This window comes from Thermobia domestica, chromosome 1, assembly GCF_964235325.1.
Source record: "Thermobia domestica chromosome 1, izTheDome1.hap1.1, whole genome shotgun sequence".
Classification (NCBI taxonomy): Eukaryota; Metazoa; Arthropoda; class Insecta; order Zygentoma; family Lepismatidae; genus Thermobia; species Thermobia domestica.
In genome coordinates, this window is record NC_137454.1 from 345,115,855 (window position 1) to 345,136,231 (window position 20,377).

General features: G+C 36.5%; 1 protein-coding gene and 1 long non-coding RNA gene across 2 annotated transcripts; one reads left to right on the forward strand and one right to left on the reverse strand.

Annotated features, from left to right (window-relative positions):
• The first annotated feature begins 2,044 nt into the window (after positions 1-2,044).
• LOC145681465 (trypsin-4-like) lies at positions 2,045-3,066 on the forward strand. The gene has a single exon (XM_081753108.1). It carries the CDS (start codon positions 2,167-2,169, stop codon positions 3,064-3,066), a length of 900 nt encoding a protein of 299 aa, XP_081609234.1. The 5' UTR covers positions 2,045-2,166.
• Positions 3,067-8,929: 5,863 nt separating this feature from the next.
• Positions 8,930-15,164, reverse strand: LOC145668095 (uncharacterized). Its single transcript, XR_014127971.1, has 3 exons — positions 15,034-15,164; positions 11,295-11,463; positions 8,930-9,393 (listed from the first exon to the last, which is right to left on the reverse strand). It is a non-coding gene; the product is annotated as an uncharacterized LOC145668095 (long non-coding RNA).
• Positions 15,165-20,377: the final 5,213 nt, after the last annotated feature.

Consider the following 20,377-nt stretch of genomic DNA (forward strand, 5'->3'; position numbering starts at 1 on the left):
TTTCAGCATATACTTCTTGTGGCCTCTTTGAATTATCTATGCCAAGTAAGTTATTTTCATGTCGCCCAGTGGAAAACTTTTAGGGGTTAATAAGAATATTAGTGAAAGAATTATAATTTTTTCATCATAAGTTTCTAGTGGTGCGGCAAAAGTAAACCTGTACATACTAATTGAGCTTGTATAATGTAGCGTAGCAAGCAACCAATTTTATGAAATATCTCTGCAACCGACATTTTCGAATCGTTTTAATATTTTTAATTTTATTCCGTAGATCTGCAGTTGTGATTTATAAATTCATTTCATGAATAGTTGCTTCTAGTGCTGTTCCTCTAGCAGCAATATCAATATATATTTTCTGTATTTCATACGCATTCCTTCTTTTAATATAATTGTAATCGTAGTATGATCTGTACCAAAACGGGCCATTTTCAAGGCACCTTTCTCTTCCGATGAAAACCTTCTGAAATCTGAAATCTGTTTACACTAGGCGATCCTGTCGTCTTCGCTGGGCATTCTGATCGAACCGACCTCAGAAAATAGAACGTCTTTTAATTTAGTTGTCAGTTGATTAGTCGCTTTCGACCGTCAAGCGATTCTGTCGAAATCCTGTTTACACAATCGACAGAGTAGAAAGTGAAGTCAATTACACTGAGTCGACCACAAATCGACTAAGTGTAAACGCCCCATTACCTGCACAACTATATAAGTGTTTGGGAGTAAGGGAATCCACATAATTGTAAAACAATATCTACATTTGTAACGATTATCTTGTAATTTTTGTTATGAATCATTTTGAGCATTCTTTGTTAGTATTTGGACATCATTCCCTAGTGCTTTGCGTCGACGCAACTTAAAAACTACATTTAATTTGTGGTAAATGAAATACTAATTATAATAGCTATCCGCAATGTTTTGCGTTGCGACGCGATACACAAAATTTACGATATGTAATGTTCCAGTATATCACAATCATCTTCTTCAGGCAATTCGGAATGATATGCCATTTTTTTCTTTCTTAAAAGAATTCAGTTACTATCTATTTGTAGAGGCACATTCCGATTCATATCTCCAAATACTTTGCGTACAGCAAAGCAACGCAAAAAATTCAAAAATGGTTATATAATTGCTATGCCGTATACCGTAAACTAAAACTCAAATTTTGCGTTGTGTCGATGCAAACGGCTAGGGAAGTGAATTGGCAGAATTATTAAGTAAATAAAAATTACAGAGGTGCGGACACAAGAGTGAATACAATATTTATACACATTTATAACGGTTGGGTGTGGTGTGTCCATGTCAGACAACATATAGGTACATAGTTATCGTCGGTAGATTTATTGAATTAGTAATTTTTTGTTGAGTTGAGTTGATTTTAGTTTAGCGCCCCTTTCAGCAGCGAGGCTATATGAAACGTGGACCTACTGACTAACGTGGAATCGGAACCACATGAGCTCCCGCCGGAAATTGAACCCGGGTCTCCCACGCCAAAGGCGCGTACGCTAACCACTAGCCACGAGGGAGTTCTATTATTTTTTGAAAAATTTATTATAGATGTTATATCATGTTTATGTGTGTGGGGTGTGTAGGGTAGTCGTTTTGAATTTTTGCACCTTCAGATTCTACGTGCTGTTGATCTAATTTTATCCTCCCCAGTATAAATGATCTAATTCGCACACTGCTTTTGCACTATCGTGTACCTACACTAAATGCCCCCTAAAGTGAATCTGAACAGAGAAATGTAAAGCTACACCCAAAAAACGATTGCGTAAGATACAAAAAAAGTCGATTTACTGTAAAAGAAGTATGTATGCAATGAATTTATGCATGAATCCGTACAATTAATCTGAACCTTGTAATAGCTATATTTGTGGCAAATATAGGTAGGAAAATAAAATTAATGAGTAGTAAATGTTAAATCAAAAAGTATAAAAATATAGGGGAAAAATTTTCTAAAAATTTAGGCTAATTGATACTCATGAGCAGGAAGTAATCAAGCTTTGCTCACATGCCTTTGAATTCCAACCCTTGTTTCTACAAACAATTGACCGCTACATAAAATCACTATTAGGTGTGATATGTTTTAAGACATACATTCCTACGCATTTATAAAAGAATCTTTCATTATTGTTTAAGTGTGTGGTCAATAACAACACAGAAAAATTCAGGATGTTATATCTGTTGAAAATTCTTGTGGCAAGCACGCTTTTATGTATTGCTTCTACAGAAAATTACAGTAGAATTATTGAAGGAAACGTTGCAGATTTTGAGAAATATAAGTATGTTGTCCATATTATGGTTTATAAAACCAAAAACGAAGTATCTCATTGTGGAGGATCTATTCTCGATAAATATTGGATTCTTACTGCAGCACACTGTATTGTTAATAATGAAACATCCCAAAAATATCCAGTCGAAGATATTAAAGTGGTTGCAGGGCAAAAGGAAAAAATCCCGAAGCCTTTTAGCAAACGCAATGTTTCTCTTGTGTTTGAACATCCCAATTATGATAAAGAAAATGTTACTAATGATATTGGGCTTCTTAAAGTTAAATTTGGACTTAAAAATTTTGATAAACTGTCTGTGGCTACATTGCCTAAGGATAGTTCTTCTAGTGCAGCCACACCGAACAGTAAGTGTACTGTGGTCGGTTGGGGTCTAATTAATAAAGAAAACATGTCCACGGTGCTAATGGAACTTGAGATACCTATAGTGGACATAGATATTTGTTATAGAAGGTACATTAACCCTATAGATGTGAATTCTACAATATGTGCTGGATATTTAGAAGGGGGCAAAGGTAGTTGTCGTGGAGATTCAGGCGGACCTCTAATATGCGATAATGTAGTGGTAGGAGTTGTTAGTTTTGGTCCACCAGTCTGTGCTACACCTTATGCTCCAACAATATTCACCAAAGTTGCTTTTTATCTGAATTGGATTCAAGATGTAATGACAAATAATTCTGAGAAAGATGTTTCTAAATCTTCCGGTCATCAACACATAATTAAAACCCATATCATATATTCCTTTTGCATGTATATTGTTGTACACACACTTCTCAGTGTATAATACTATTATTAATAAAGCATTTGAAATTTCGAATAAAGTATTAAACAGTCTTTTTTTCCTAGGAGTCACTCGACCCTATCCTCTTGTACTAATCTTCATTATATCCATTAACAAATGATCACTTCAAAATTTCTACATCTACAATGTTGCCAGATAGAACACTATTGCCAATAATGTATGTTGTTTTATTTTTGTTAAGGTGGATCACCACCCGGAAGTCATTACATATTTTAGCTCATTCCCTCAATTACTGGGCAATGAAGTGTTACATATTATAAATATTGAACTATAAGATAAAGGTATGTTTCAGCTACAACACAAGACACTTATTCATTTGGTTGTGTCTTCTGATATTGAAAAGGGTGACAAATAAAAGAAAATATTTGATTCATTTTATAATGAGCACACAAGATGGCACTTGCTGTTAGATCTTACTAGAAGCGGTCAATTTTATGAAATGTTTATTTGAATGTGTATAGTACTTTAAAGTAAGGATCTTATTACAAAATAGATATATTGCTTGACCATTTTTCGTGTTATGTCTCACATTTTATTTATATATTAATTTACATTTAAGGAAATATATTTTGAGAAGAAACGTGCGCAGAACGCTATAATGCGTTGTTGCCAAATTTGTACGTTTAATTCCTGGATTCTAGCGTTGCAGTTCGAGAAGTGGAACTTAGCTGTGAATTACGGTAAGGGTCGAAAACTAATTTCTCCAGTAATTATCCAAGCAGAATTCCATGATTACATTCTTTATTATCTGGCACCAGTAAACACTCGACACTACCTGACAACGCCGCACTATTCAAGCAGTGTTTAGCATAGTATCGAGAACAACTAGTGATACAACTTAAACCATACAAATTCTAATAAATTACAGGGTGTCCAGAATGGGACTGACAGTTTTCAAAAGTCTATAGTTTTAATATGGCCAGAGATACAGAAGAAGAAAACATGCATTTTAAAGTAGAACTCAAAAAAAATTATTTGGTCTTACTTACAAGTCATTCTAACTCAGTGTAACTCAGTGTAAGTCCGTCTAACTCAGTATTAGACTTTACAACCTGAAGATGTTGTGGAACAGTAATTTAGTATCCGGAATAACTCCAAGATAATATAAATATTTAAGAAATTCAATCTGTAGAGAAGCGATATTGTTTTCATATAATCAGAAGTTGTTTTTACTTCAATAATACATCCTTTAAGGCAAAGAATTCGTTTTGGACCGATATGCTATAGTGTTAACCTTTTAGCTTTTTAACTATAGTGTTAACTTTTGCTTAGGAACTTTTATGTATCGCTATGCATGTTTCACATTTCTGTGGTACCTTCGCACGGTTTTTACAGAGGTAGTTAGTGAGTACTTCAAATTATATGCCGGTAGGCAGATACCCTCCATAAAAGTTGTTGCGTGAGTACCTTAGGATTCTCAAACGTGTATTTTTCTATAGGGCACATATTAATTCCTAAGAGAAGTCTTAACCCGTCTACGGTAGGCCCCATAGTTTTGGAGCTATGGACGTTTAAAGTTATTTTTTTTTTATGTTTTCGGCAGCCTATAACTCAAAAGGAAGCATTTATGCACCCAGGTTGATCTATACTTTTATACTGATATCAGGAATCATCTCCCCACCGTTGTCGGTACTGGTACGTAGCAAGTTGCCACCAAATGCATCTATCTGCTGCATGTTTCCATAGTTGATAAAAACAGGCGAAGTTCAAAAACAACAAATGAATGCAATTTAAAACAAATGAAGGAACTGCAAATATGTAGGAAAAAACTGAAATGAAATGAAATTTTTAAGTTTTATGTCCCACGCTTATTCATAGGCTAAAGGCTAAAGGAGACGGTGATGATGAAAAATGAATGAAATTGTGGAATGAAGAACGTGTGAGGAAACGGGAGAACCCCGAGGAATCCCAAGCACACGGTGTTTGTTTTCCGTAGAGCAAAAACAGTGAGAAATAGCGAATAATGGCTTCTTGATACTCAATCAAATATATGCTTACGAAAGGCGCACTGAAATTTCGATAGCTTTAATCTGTTGCAAATGGGAAAGACAGTTCTCTGTTTTTCTTGCTTTCTCGTAGTTTTGTTGCACCAGGTAAGAAATACAATTTTAGTGACTACTGGAAGATTTGAAGAATAAATCGATAAAATGTAGTGGTCGGACAATGACTTATGAAATATTAATCGTTAACTAGTGCTCGACCACTCTGTGATCGAGCACGGAAAGATTGTAGAAACGTCAATAATGACCAACTTTTGATTCATTTGCATGAAATGAGTTCCTAGTTACCAATTCTGAACATATAATAGTGTAGAAAAATATTTACTAGTGTTCGACCACTACTTTTCGTAATACATTTGTAGTGGTCGAGGATTAACTTTCTTTTCAGTGTCCGACTTCGTTTTGCATCTTACTAAGCCTAAGCTTAAACTACCAGTTTAGTCAAACGAGGATCTACAAAAAGCTCAGGAGGCTTGTAGCAGAGAAAGAGCACTTCATACGAAAGGCATCAGCAATCTACGGGATTCCTCGGGTAACGCTGATGGATAAAGTTCATGGTCGCAGTCCCGAAGAGAGGAGAATGAGTCCAGAATCATACTTAACACAGAAAGAAGAGGGATTAGCAAACAGGCTCATTAATATGATTAAAAGGGGCTTTCCACAGAAGAATTACGATCCTCTGAACAGTGTTTAAACAGAAAAACGTAAAACATCGTTCAAAGACAATCGACCTGGTGAAACCCCGTACCACGCTTACATGAGAATACACCGGCAAATCTTGTCCCTAACTCCCGAAACATTCAGCAAGGCACCGTACGCTGTAACCGAGGAAACTATTCGCTTGTATTTTCAGGACCTTGAGAAATACTTGGAAGAAACGGAGCAATCTAATATCCTGAATGATTCTGAGCGAATATTTAATGTTGACGAATCAGCTTTCACCTGTATCCTAAATTAGTAAAAGTGTTACGGCCCAAATGGTCGAGAAATATATACGAAGTGAAGGGATTTTATTTATATAGTGTCTAGTTTGGGACCAGGCATCTATCGTCATGGGAACTACTGCTTAACATTGTATCCGAAAAATTGAAGCCTGTTTAGTGCTGCATTCCACTGAATATTAAATGAATTTAGTTGTTCCTTTCTTGACAAACTATCACAAATTTACTTATTCACAGTGACTTTTGTGCGAAACTGCGATGTGATACCTGAAAAACTAATGCCCAAGCGGCACACCGACGTCGAAAAGACGTGGTTTTTTTGGTGTAAAACACCGTAAAATACACCGAACATGACGTGATTTACACGTCTTTTCCCACGTGGAAATGTCCGGGAATATGACGTGATTTTTATGACGTCTTTTACACGTGATAGAATATGACGTGATTTCTATGACGTCTTTTACACGTCATAGAAATGCCGTGTAAATCACGTCTTTTTTACGTGCTTTTCACGTGTAAATCACGTCTTTTTCACACCCTTCATGATGTGAGTTGGGGGGGGGGGGCGTTCTCGAAATGAGGCGGCGAGAAGCAAAGGTGTGTAAGTGACATTTGCAATAAAGTATGGATGTCTCAAAAATGGATTCTGCACAGCTAAATATACAAACTGGATGGTGAAGCTCGTCGCAGTCCAATAGAAAGTCTACTCATGAATGCTCTACGCCGAACTTCATTATACAGTTTGTATATTTTGCTGTGTAGAATCCATTTTAGAGACATACATACTCTATTGAAAATGTCACTTACACTCCTTTGCTTCTCGCTGCCTCAAATATCATGGAAGTCTGACAGGATTGTTCAGTTCCAAATGTCAAAGCCATTAGAAATTGATGTGCATCCGCAGTTTTGACATTAGGAATTTCAATCCCATGTACTACCTCGATTATTCGCCACACTTTTGAGGCTATTTATCAGCCCCTATTCAACCGTTTTGCACCAAAGTTAGAGGTTAGGCTACTAGGGCTACCTAGATTTGGCCCCGTAAATTTTGAAATAGATCGGTTGGATAGTGGTTGAAACAAATAACCCTGAAACTGTGTCGGATAATAGAGATTCTACTATACATAGATTGAGATTCCTAATGTCAACACTGGATACACATCAATTTATGATTTTTTGGACATATGGAACTGAATAATAATAATAATAATAATAATAATATCTACTCTAAAACACAGCTTACAACACATTTTTTTAAAAAAATGATAAAAAAGAAAATATCATACTTTTTCTTTCTTCTTAACTGAGTTTTTTTTTTTTTTTTTTTTTTTGGACAGTTCTGAACTGATCTCTGGCCGCAACACTTTTCTTGGGTTAAATAAAAAATCTACGAATAACAACTGGACAACGTTTATTATAAGTAAAAGCAATAATGAAAATAAATTTAGCCTCGTGGCTGCTGCTTGATTTTCCACCATTGTGTTGTAATTTGCATAATAATTTACAAGCTCCTATACCAGATAAGCAAGACCACTGGGTTATTGTAATAAATAACAGATCAGGAAAGACCCTAAGAACCCTAGATCTTGCCACAGCGAAATGCATCACCACCCTCTTTCGGAAGCACACGTTGGGGAACGTCAAAGTATTGTGGTCTATTTGATTGGTCTGTACCAAGATTTTGGAAATTTCGCTTCTCCGAAGGTTCGTATTATCTATGGATTGGGGATTTCCATATCCAATTGACCACCTCTAGTGTTGTTGATTTCTATTTTTTTAGTAATTGGATACTAGCCTATTGAATAGTACATATTCGCCTCTTAATGTGTGGTATATTTACCTACACATTAAGAAACGGCAGCGCTTGCTCCACGAAAGGATAAATTTAAAGACATACATTAAAAAGAAAACCGAGACGCATTGGATCGACTTAAAAAACATAAAAAAAAACTCGAATGTAAGACTCACCCTTGGCGGAAAAAAAAGTCCTACATAACTTAAGAATGAGAAAAGACGAATAAACATTGTAAAAACAAAGAATGAAATGGAAAAATAAAGGAACATTGTACTTACAGCCCTAAGAAAATGAAATGTAATGAAATCTTTGAGTTTTACGTCCCACGCATACACCGGTTAGGCTAAAGGAAACGGTGATAATGAGAAATGAATGAAATGGTGGAATGAAGAAAGTAGGAGGAAACGGGAGAACCCCTAGAAAACCCATGCACACGGTGTTTGTCCACTACAAAGTTCACTTGGCGGGGGCTGGGGTTGAACCCCAAGCAAAAGAGGTGAACGCTCTACCACTGAGCCACCGCGGCCCTTAGTACTAAGAAGAATCCACTCATTTCGTCACTGGAATTTATTCATTTGCATTTACTAGTACCTTCTTCTTAATGAAATTACGGTACAACACGTGCTTCCTTAAATTTTATAGCTATCCATTATTACGCTAGTATGCGCACACATACACACAAACACAACCACCCACATCCAACACACACAAGAACAATGGGTTTTATTGACAGTGCAAAATTTAGGACTAAACTTTTATAACTCCAATTTAAGACACCTTTATTTTGGAGGTGAAAAATCGAAAAAGAAAGTACATCTTAAAATTAATTAATCTCTGAGGGATGAAAGCGAAAACACATAACCATTAATTTGAATTCTACATTTATTAGTTATATGTACAATGTGCACGTTTTGTCGTATAAAATAATATTCATACTGTTTGTAATGCAACAAGAAACACTGATTGTCTATATTATTTGTAATACAAACAAGAAATGTGTAGACAATGCATATCTGTTGGTTATAATCTAGAACTTACAGAGATCTTTTAACAATATAAAATAAAAATAACTAAATTTTCCTATAAATTTCGTATGAAGGAAAACACCTTTCATAGTTATTGAAAGTACAGAAATACAGCATCATATCAAAAAGCCTCACGTCCTTAAGTAGGTTAAAAATGGGGACTGCGGTAAGTATCCCACTTCTTCGTCTATTATATCAGTAGCAGTTTCTTCCATCTTCTAATTTTCGAAAGAGATGCCTTTACCTTGATTTCCAACAAAGCGAGGAGGAACAGGTCAACATGTTTCTAGCATGCCGAATCCTTTTCATCCGCAAACAACAAGGCAGATGGAAGTGAATATCTTTCTACTAACGTTTTGAAGATTTGTGGCAATTGTTCATTTGAAGATCTTTATTTTTACTTACGAATGATAAGTGTCTTTAAGGCTAGTTTGCACAACGTGAACTTTGCTCTTTTTTCCGCGGGAGTTAAATTTCATCGCCAGCTCTTTGGAAACCAAGCATCAGAGAAAGGTCCCTTATCCTCCCAACGATGACAAATAGGAACACTGAAACAGAAAAAAAAAATCATGAACAATCATAGTGCAAATTTTCAGGTGCGGAGAAAATTAAAAAAAAAAAATAATTACAATACGTCATGTGCAACTACAATCAATACGCAATAAAACGATTAGTTACTGCACTCGCTTGCATGAAGTCACTTATTCTCAAAAATCCACCTTTAACGGCTTTCTATACAGCGAAATTAAACTACCATTGATTTTAGTTATTCTGTAATAGCTTAACTTTTGATTTTATTGCAGCTGTTAACTCTGATTGTTCAGGAGGATCAAACAAGGTGGGGGATATAAAACTTTATATATACAGATACATGACAAATAATTCAGAAAGACTCATAGAAGCCTACATTACGTATGTTCTCATAATATAAAATGCCACTCTAAGACCAACTTTAGGATATGAGCTAAAAGTGACGATCAAGTATATTGATACGATATTACAACTGATGCAAAAAAAAAAAAAACTTTGAGTTTTTCGTCCTACAGTTATGTCGGCTAGGCTAAAGGAGACGGTGATGATGAAGACTGAATGAAATGGTGGAATGAAGAAAGTGGGAGAACCTCGAGTAAACCCACGCACACTGTGTTTGTCCACCACAAAGTTCACTTTGCGGGGACTGGGATTATAACTGATGCAGACTGATGTAGTAGGAATAGTTTTTATGGTATGAAACAAAGAACTTTCTAATAATAAAATAATATAGCTACTCATTTATCAAACACAACTGGACAACGATAGAAATTACATGTATTATCTTTCACTACTGCTATGTAACCCCCAAAATGAAGTCAAAATTCCGCATTTGCATATCGTGACAGAACTGCGCTATCGGATGCAGCAATCTGACAAGCTGTACACAGGTGGAACTAACCAGAAAAGGTATCCTTCTACTGTGATAAGAAATTTTATCCTGATTGGATACGATTTGGTAAGTTAAATTTATGATGCAAGACGAAACATATATTAGCATTTCAAAATATGACAAAAAATAAAGTGAAAATTACAAACAAAACGGTGTATAACTTATGTATTCCGAAAAATAAAAAATTGTGAGCAAACGCTCCCTCACTTGTTGCTGGAGTATTTTTAAAAAATAAGACTTCTAGAACCAGAATTCTGTCACAAGCAGTAGGGTGAAAATCGTCCCATTATTTGTTCTGAGCAGGGTTAGAAGTTGCGGCAGTTATTATTATTATTATTATTATTATTATTATTATTATTAATAACAATAATAATAATATTAAAAATAAAACTTCTCTTTGGTGAAAATTATATTTTACCCCTCTGTTGAGAAAAATATTTTCGGGAGGAGTACTTTTACCCATTCAAAAAAAAAAAAAAAAAAAAAAAGCGCGAACACTATAACATGTGATATATTCCATGTTAAAGCTTTGCTTATATATAAATAAGTCAAATAAAATAATTGCTGAAGGAATAAAAATTAATAAACAAGGAAATCTTTAAAAATCTAAAATAATAAATAATTAAATAGAGTGTATCTGAAGAAGACAAGGGTAGTTGCTGAAACAGTTACATTTAAATAAAATTGGCGCAGCTGTGGCTCGGTAATAGAGCGTTCACCTCTGGTGCCTGGGGCTCCTGGTTCGATCCCAGCTCACTTCAAGCAGCTTTTCTTGGAGTTCTCCAATTTTTTCCCACATTCTTCATTCCACCATTTAATTCACTTCTCATCATCACCGACTCCCTTAGCCTCAGTGCCTGATCGTTAAACGTTAAATTGAATATTTCGTTTACATAAAAGTATTGCCTTGTTCAACAATTATTTTATTTTAGTTAAGTACTAATAAAATATTACTACTTTCTTTCTTTTCTTCTTACTCGGCATTTTCTTACATGGGTATTATAAAATAACATGTCAAAAACTCACCTGTCGCAACTTTGGTATGTATGTCATCCTCCACAGTGATATTTCTAGAGCAGCTCGACGAGCAGAAAGGGGTCAGAGTTACGGCTTTCAAGTTCAGTTAAGAAAGATTCCGTGCTAGGTGGTCTGCTGTTGATCAATTCATCATTTGCAGGAGCATTGGCCACACGCTCTGGAAAGTGGGAGTACATGCAAGGCTTATTTTGGCAAATAACATGTATTTACAGCTAGGCTTATTACAACGACTAAATACATTTAACATGAAATGAAGCAGTTTAATTTCATGTAAACAGTAAAGTGAGTTTTTACTGCATTTTGTATTTAAAAAAAAAAAAAAAAAAAAAAACTGAGAGCTTATAGAGGAAAATGAGTTGGCAGGAAAATATCAGCCATAAATTTCACATGCTTTCTGTTCTGGATATTTTCAGCATAAAGGACGGTGTGAAGAAGAGTCTGAAATCGTCTCAACTTCGGTGCAGGAATGGTCACTTCTTAAATGGAAAGATACATAAAATAAATATTGACAAACTTGTGGACAGATAGATTTTATGGATTATTGTCTGCACGTTGTTAACAAGAACCAGGGATCGGAAAACCTTTGAGTTTTACGTCCCCCGGTTATGCCGATTAGGCTAAAGGAGACGGTGATGATGAGTAATGGATGAAATGGTGGAATAAAGAAAGTGGGAGGAAACGGGAGAACCCCGAGAAAACCCACGCACACGCTGTTTGTCCACCACAAAGTTCACTTGGCGGGGCTGGGATCGAACCCGGGACCCCAAGCACCAGAGGTGAACGCTCTACCACTGAGCCACCGCGGCCCCATAAGAAGCAGGGATCGGATTTGAGAACGGAGTGAGAGCGTAAAATATCGCATCTTGAACACAAAGAACACAAATGACTACCTGCGTTTTCGAACGCGGACATTTTTTGAAAAAAAAAACACCAAGACAAGTAATTTCTTGCTATGTATTGCTTCATTTAAATTCTGCAACGTGTATAAAAAAATCTTACATTTATAATACAAGCTTGAAAAAATCAAGAGCTCCAATTCTGAGGTAGGTTTTATTTTTTAAAAAAAATAAAAAATATCCTACTCTGGGAGGGGCAGCAGATATGTAAGCCCCGAAGCAATGAGGTATGTTTTTTTTTTTTTTTTACTGATGGGCTGCAGTGCCTGTGGTAGAGCGTTCACTTCTAGTGCGTGGGGTCCCTGGTTCGATCCCAGCTCGTGCCAAGTGGGCTTTGTGGTGGACAAACACCATGTGCCTGAGTTTTCTCGACATTCTCCCGTTTTCGCCCACTTTCTTCATACCACCATTTTTCACATTTCATTATCACCATCTTCCTTAGGCTCGGTGCCTTTCCTGGGGAGTGTAACTAAATATTTAATTTCATTTCTTTTTAATGATGAGGAATTGGTGTTCTAACTGAAAGCAGGTTTTTGACCCAAAGAAACTTCCATTGTTAATGCGCAGCCCCCAACCACGGTCCCTTAATAAGACATTTGGTTTCCTTTGAAACGTTTCACGATTAGCAGTGGAAATCATAATAATATAGTCATGTAAGGATACTTAATTGAGCTGGAATATATTTTTTTGAACTTCAGTGGCAACATTGATAAGTATCCATCATCACATGCTGGCACTGGAGTAAGTACTGTAATCTAAAATGCGAGGGAGCTGTCTACTCAATTAATGAACAAAATATTCGAACAGTCAAAAACCCGTTACATTATTATGATTTCCACACCGAATTCTGTAGCACAGTTACGGTAGCCAAGTGTCTTCTGAGGGTGTGTAGGGCGATGCTTGCAGTTTGAGAGTGCTCTCAACTGGAGTAATATCCTCCCACTGATTATGCACATATACAAGGGGGGCACTACTTTAGCAAACGAGTCTACAAAATATTCATCGATTTTGTGGATTTTTTCACTAAATTTAAGACAGTAGTGCTACAAAAGGCTAAACAAAACATAACTGAGTGAGCGAAGGGGTTAGAACTTCCATAGGGCTCGTTGCTTCTAACTCTGAAATCATACACGATTGGCATTGCAACAATTGCCGAGGGTCATTTCCCAAAGGGGTTCACTCGAGCAGTCGGTTCTACCTAACAGGAAATTCATAGGTAACATACGATGTGAAACATATTTTTGTGAAGGAATGAAAGTGTGAATGTAAGTAATTAATGTCAATACACAGCAAATTGAAATGAATTTTGGGCATTATTCGGGCAGACGGTTCTATCAAATTTTGACATATTTCTTACAGTTTCATATCAGGTTAGAACAATGCATTTCTTTTAGCAGAGCATTAACTAAATCAGAAGTTCCATTAGTGCTTGCAGATTGACTTCAGGTCTCAGTAAAAATACAGTGTGGACGTAAAGCGTAACAATTTCAGTGAATAAAACATGAACCAATTTATATCAACTCCCCACTAAAAAGCAGGAATAATATATAACCGAGTCAGGGTAGGAGCACAGCAACAGGGTCCGAGCGGCAGCGACGGGATGCGTCCGTAGGGAACAGGCGCGTCAGCGACGTCTAAACGAGAATAGTGGAAGAGCACACTTACATATACAATACTTTCACTGATCACTTAAAATTCAATTCAATATGCTGTACACTGACAGTAATTACTTATATTCACACTCTCATTCCTTCATGAAAAATGTTTCTTATAATATTTTACCTATAAATTTTCTATATGGTAGAACCGTCTGCTCGAGTGAAGCCGCATTTTGAGTGATAGTGAAAGCATTGTAAACGTAAGTGTGCTTTTCCACTATTCTTCTTTACGCGCATAGTCCCCGTCGCTGACGTGCCTGTTTCCTAGGAACGCACCCCCTCGTTGCCGCTCGGGCCCTCTTGCTGTGCTCCTGCACTGATTCCAATAGAATGCATTTGTGCTTTTAGTGGGCACCTAGCAAAAGTTAGAGCCCCGCACGGCACGTTCTTTTCTGTCTTTGTTACAATTAAGTGGGAAGGGGGACCTGTGTTCTAGAACCTTGCCCCATGCGTCTACTCTATATTTATACTAACCCCCGTGAAGGCAATCTGCAATTAGTAATGGAGCTCCTCATTTAGTGCATATTCTGCTATAGGAAATACAATGCTCTACCCTAACCTGAAAATGTAAGAAATGTATCAAAATTTAGTAGAACCGTCTGTTCCAGTAATGCCTCCAAAAGCATACATTTACTGTCATCTCGTTGTTTCCTTGTATTTAGCAATCTTTCGCCTTGGCAAATAGTACCACAATGCGTGCAGTTTTTATTATACGGATCCATAGTATAAGTAGTAGTAGTAGGAACGGGTTAGAAGAAGCCCCGCGGAGGTTGGTTGGTCCTGTTCTTGACATGAAATAGGCAAACTTTTCGTATATTTTACAATCTATGGATCTGTATAGTAAAACTGCACCACAGAATGACATACTTTCCCATGCATACTCACTCCCGTGTACGGTTTATTCAGAATAATAAAACATACATTATCATTTTACTACCTTCACTATTAATATTTTATAGAGTATTCTACCTAAAATATTTAATTTGATACAGGCGTCTGCAAATGTTAACCTAATGGAGGTATCCTCGTTCTTTCTACGGTATTTTAATACACTGTAATAAGAAACCATAGGCAACGCTGTATTCGGAGCTAATCTTCACAATTATAATACTCAATCTGCTGAATTTTACACAGAATGCACCTAGATAGGAATAGGATAGGAATTATACTTACTTGTCTTAAAGCTGACCTTTATCACAGGTGCCTTTAACAAAACACATTATGTATATTCACATACCATCAAAACACGATTCTGCAAATGGCTCACGATTCCCAGCATGCACTGCTCGCAGTTACAGTACGGGGAACGTCCGCGCTTTTTAGCACCAAAAAAAGACGTCTATTTTTGGTGACGTTCGACACGTGATTCTTTGTACCATTCTGGCACGTGATAAACACGTACAATTTAGGTCATGTTTGACACGTCATTTTTGTTACCATTTTGGTACGTGATAAAGACGTTCCAAATTTTCAAAAGACGTCATTTTGAATTCGAACCCCAAAAAAAGACGTGTTTATGACGTGACTGTGCTACTTGGGTGACGTAACATCTACAGATGTTATTAGTTAGGTAAAGTTATGCTTTAGTCGTCATACTTTAATAAATACACAGTAACCTTGTAGTGGTCCATGACTAAACAGTATGTGGTCGAACATTAATGAAAGTCGTCGAACACTAAAAAACGCAGTCATTGATGTTTCTCCGACTAATATTACATAAATGGTATAATTTTTGATAAAAAAAGATAGATAAAATATAGCTTTAGGAGTACAGGTAAGCTAGTTGCATCCTCCTAAATTGTTCCACTCAGTGTTCCACGATTAAGGACCATACGAAAATAAGTTACGTGGTAGAGGACTGGCACATTTACCCTAACTTGGGTAGTGCAGCTTATGAAGATGGGTGCATTGCATTAAAGTTGAGTTGATTTTGTAATCTGCGGTAAAGTATGTTATTCGGAAAGGAAGGGTAATGTTTAAGGAACTTACGTATGAAGGCGGGGGAACATGTAGCTTATCTATGGACGTAGATACAGCGTGAAAGTAATATCTCTTATAGTTTAATATCTCACGCTATGCCTTTTAGGCTAAAAGAGAGACATAGCGTAAAAAAGAAAGAGAAAGTTCATTACTATAGAATATCGTGGAAATTAGAAACAAACAATTATAAAATAACAACATTTACGTTTCTATTTGGAAATAGTATCCTCATGTCTTTTAAGCTATTCTTCTGTTCGCACATGCTCATACTACACTTAAAACAGGTAAAGTTGAGGGATACCACCCAGAAATTTTTTTTGAAGTTACTGCCCACCAGTGGTCTAAAGAACCGGTATTACCCAGTTCTGTCAGTGATTATGTCGTAATGACTTCTGTATTATTGTCTTCCGCCTATCCACCAACTTTTACAGCTTTATTGTATTTTGCAAATAGACATACCAGATTGTGCTAGGTGGCCACTAAAATGCGCGAATGTTATGTAGCCGAGGAAGGGCAGGAGGGCAGCAGGCATGCATGCCTGGGTGTGCGTCTGTATGGAGCAGGCGCGTCAGCAACGGTGAGAAATGGGCTAAGTTCAAAAGTAGGTCGTCCGTTTCTTGCAAAAGTTTTTGAAAACTTACCGGGAAGTAACGGAAAATTGGGAAGGTTCTAGAACAATGGTCCCCCAATATATGTCAGTAGCTAGGTTGGTTCCTTTCTGTACCAAAGCTTAATATTTAATGCACATACTCTTGCCGAGCGAGAGTTTGCGAGTGGAGGCAAGTTATAGCCCAGGAGGGCACGTTGTTTCTATCTTTATTACAGCTAAATGGGAAGTGAGAATTGTGTTCTAAAACCTTACCAGGATAATTTGCTCGTTTTATGTGCTTGTTAATATGTAAGGAGAGTAGAAGCTGTGTTTTATTTTTGTTTATAGGTGGTTATAAACATGGAACAATTTGAAAAGTGAAAGGAACTACTTCGCGAAAGGTGACCTCAAGGTTGGATTGTGGGAAAGTAAAGAGCATTTGAATTGTGAACGTGGTTCCAAGTTTACAGAGACGCTCCATTCGCTATCCCTACGCAGAGACGAGAGATTACACTATTAATTTTAACAAAATGGGTCCATGTATTCCTAACCCAATCCTACCCCCAATCTACTTATTCCTACCTTACTCTACTCTATTGTATTATACCCTTTTAAAGCGGTCCTAAAATATATTATTTTAAATTTTCGAACCTGTTGTTACGGTTTTTGTCGAAAACCAAATGGATGACCAAGTACGGTATAAATGCCTGAGAAATAAACAGGATCAGACGAAATATCAGCATTAGAGTAACAAACAAGGTTATGAAGATCATCAGTATGGATTGATTTATAAGGGAGAAACCGATGTTAAATTCTGGACTATATGAGTTCACGGATTGATGCGATATGAGGTGAAAAGGCAATAGAGCATAATATGGCAGTGTTTCAAACGTGATGAGTATGCTATAGTAATGGAGAAAAATACAGAAATATAGAGTGGAAACTAATAAAAGAAGAGTTGCATCTGAAGCAAATGGTACACTATTTTTAATGTCCCATCTTATGGGGAAATAAACTTGTAAAACCTACGGAAGAAATGTTACTTAATATTACAATAAGATTGTACAGGTAATCAAAATATATCTGGATCTTACCTCTTACATGTATAAGATAGAAATACGAAATGGAAAGTTCCTTCACTACGTACTACTCCATATAAAATATATGATGAAGTGAAATGCTATACCAAGTCATTGTACAAAGTGCCGCAAACCTGTGCCACACAAGGCATGTGGTTTATGCCATATATAGTGTTTTTTCCACCATCCTCGTTTATACGTACAGCAGCGCTCATGTGTCTGCTTATTACGGACATACCCTTACTCAAGGTCCGTCAAATCCAGAGGTGTCCAAACTCATGAGGTCGGCGCTCACGAGTTCGGAACTCACGCTTACTCGACCTCAACCTCACGAAGTGAGCGTGAGGTTGTGTGAGCGGAGGTCCGACTGGTTATGTGAGCGTGAGGTTAGAATAATGTGAGCGTGAGGTTGAGTGAGCGTGAGGTCAGACGTGATGTGAGCGTGAGGTCAGACTAATAATGTGAGTGTGAGGTCGAAATGAGTTTGTTAGCGTGAGGTCAGACCGGTGAGGTGAGCGTCAGGTTGAATAAGCGTGAGGTCAGACCGGTGATGTGAACGTGAGGTCGAAATGAGTTTGTGAGCGTGAGATTGAAATGAGTTTGTGAGCCTGAGGTTGAGTGAGCGTGAGGTCGAAATTAATTTGTGAGCGTGAGGTTGAAATGAGTTTGTGAGTGTGTTGTCAGACCGGTGAGGTGAGCGTGAGGTCGTAATGAGTTTGTGATTGTGAGGTTGAGTGAGGTTGGATCAAAGTAGACACCTGATTTTTCCTATAGTAGTGAGAAGTATATTGTAATTCGAAAACACTGTAGATTTTTTTTCTCTACACAAAAGATTCTTTTTCTCTATTTGAAGGTTAACACCTGCTGTGAAACGACCATAGGTAAGCAGGGAGTATTTTTGGTCCGCTACTTTTTTTATTATTATTATTATTGGCCAACTTGGGATAGAAGTTTTAGTGTCTTTGTCATCAGGTATTTCTTAGAAGCAAGTAGAAAATAATCATGGAATTTCTTGATGTTTTGTCAGGCCTCACTGGAGTATTTGGCCTCGAAATCCGGTCAAGAATATTCATCATTTAGTATCATAAAATAACCGTTTAAGTTAAACTGTTTTGTATTTACCTACATTTTTAAAGATACATTACCGCCAAAATTGGTTTGAATATTTCCCTTTGTCCCTTTAAGTATAGTTTTCTCTTGTGATTCCGGAAACTAACGGAAACCAAAACCAAAAAAAGAAAAAAAAAAGAGAAAGGAATCGACATCGTCCGTCTGATCATTATCGAAAACGATTGAATTGTTTGAAATGGCCTTTCGAATATGGTTAGCTCTGGACTCAACCTAGGATTTTATCATTTTTTTAAAAAATTTATATCCTAAGGTAGTGGGAGCTAAAATATGATAAAATTAATCAAAATCAGGATGAATAAACTAGACAGGGGCGCACACACAGGGGTGGTCTACCGGGTCCGGACACCCCCCCAAAAATTGTAACTCAACAGACATGTGCAGTTTCGTAGTAAAACTATGATTGCTTAGAAGAAAAGATTGATATAGCCTAAAGCCTATACTCTTCATTTAAATAAGTGGCGATGCGCCCAAGCGTTTTCGAAAATTCTACTTATAAAAATGTCAGAGGGTATATTTCTAAAACATTTTAAGTTCCCATTTTATATTCTTAAAATGTCCAGAGTTAGGAAACATTTGAACCGTTTGAAATGAATTTTTGAACATGATTAGCACTTGGGTTGACTTTTTGTTATCAACTCACTTTTGAGTGAAAAATGGATCCTGGGCGCGGAAACTGAGACTATATTTCTTGAAAAGAATGAAGGCTTCTTTGTAGGAAACGCATTTTTTACATTGGATCGGAGTCGGACAGAGGTTTTTCTTTTTCACTTTTTTTCAAAAGGGGTTTCAAATATGTACTTTACACATTTCTAACCAACCTATTTTTTCCGTGTGGAAAATGGGCTTTCAGCTAATAATAATAACAATAATATTCATATTCTAATAATTTATATTTATTCCCAGCAAGGCTTCTCTATACCGTTGTAGTGCAGTGCAATATTATATTTTACTAACTTTGTTCTTAACGAAATCATAGTTTTTGCTAAACAGATACTTCGTACGTGTAAGGTATTTAATTTAACGCCTGTTTGTTACAACATTCGTAATGAACTTGAATTGATTGATTGATTTGAGTTTAGCATCCCATTTAGCATTCAGCTTATATGAAGCGTGGACCTACACCTTAACGTGGGATCCGAACCACATGACCTCCAGCCGGGATCGTAATGAACTTACTTTTAATTTCGAATGTAGATTAGTTCTGTTAGAAGTTTGTGCCCCCTTGCTTGCTCTTCAAGTCCCAGGTTGGGAACCACTTCTCTAATGGAACCGATCGTTTTATTATTGAATTTGAATAGAGTGAAAATCTAATTTAGATTCATACTGTGAAATGGAATTCGCTTGTTTCTATTTCGTTATTATCAAGTAAATTATAATTATATTTCATTTCAGAGACATAACATTTAATTCTGTCTACTTATGGCGAGTTATGGCTAACAGATTATACGTTGACATGGGTAATACGCATCAGCATGCTGTGCCATACATTGCACGTATTTTTGTTCTATCTTAGCTCCGATTTCAGTTATCAAAAGCGACTAAGTTTAGTTTTATGTGTTAGTGGGATGTTGATATCTATGAACAATATATTTTGCTACCATATGGTGTTTTCTTTGTGATTATATTAGGTAAGGAAGTAGGAATGGTATTTTTCGAAAAATCTGTTTTTCGATTTTCGAAAAGTTCATTTTTCGCTTTTTCGAAAAAATTTCGTTTTACGTTTTTCGAAAAAATCGTT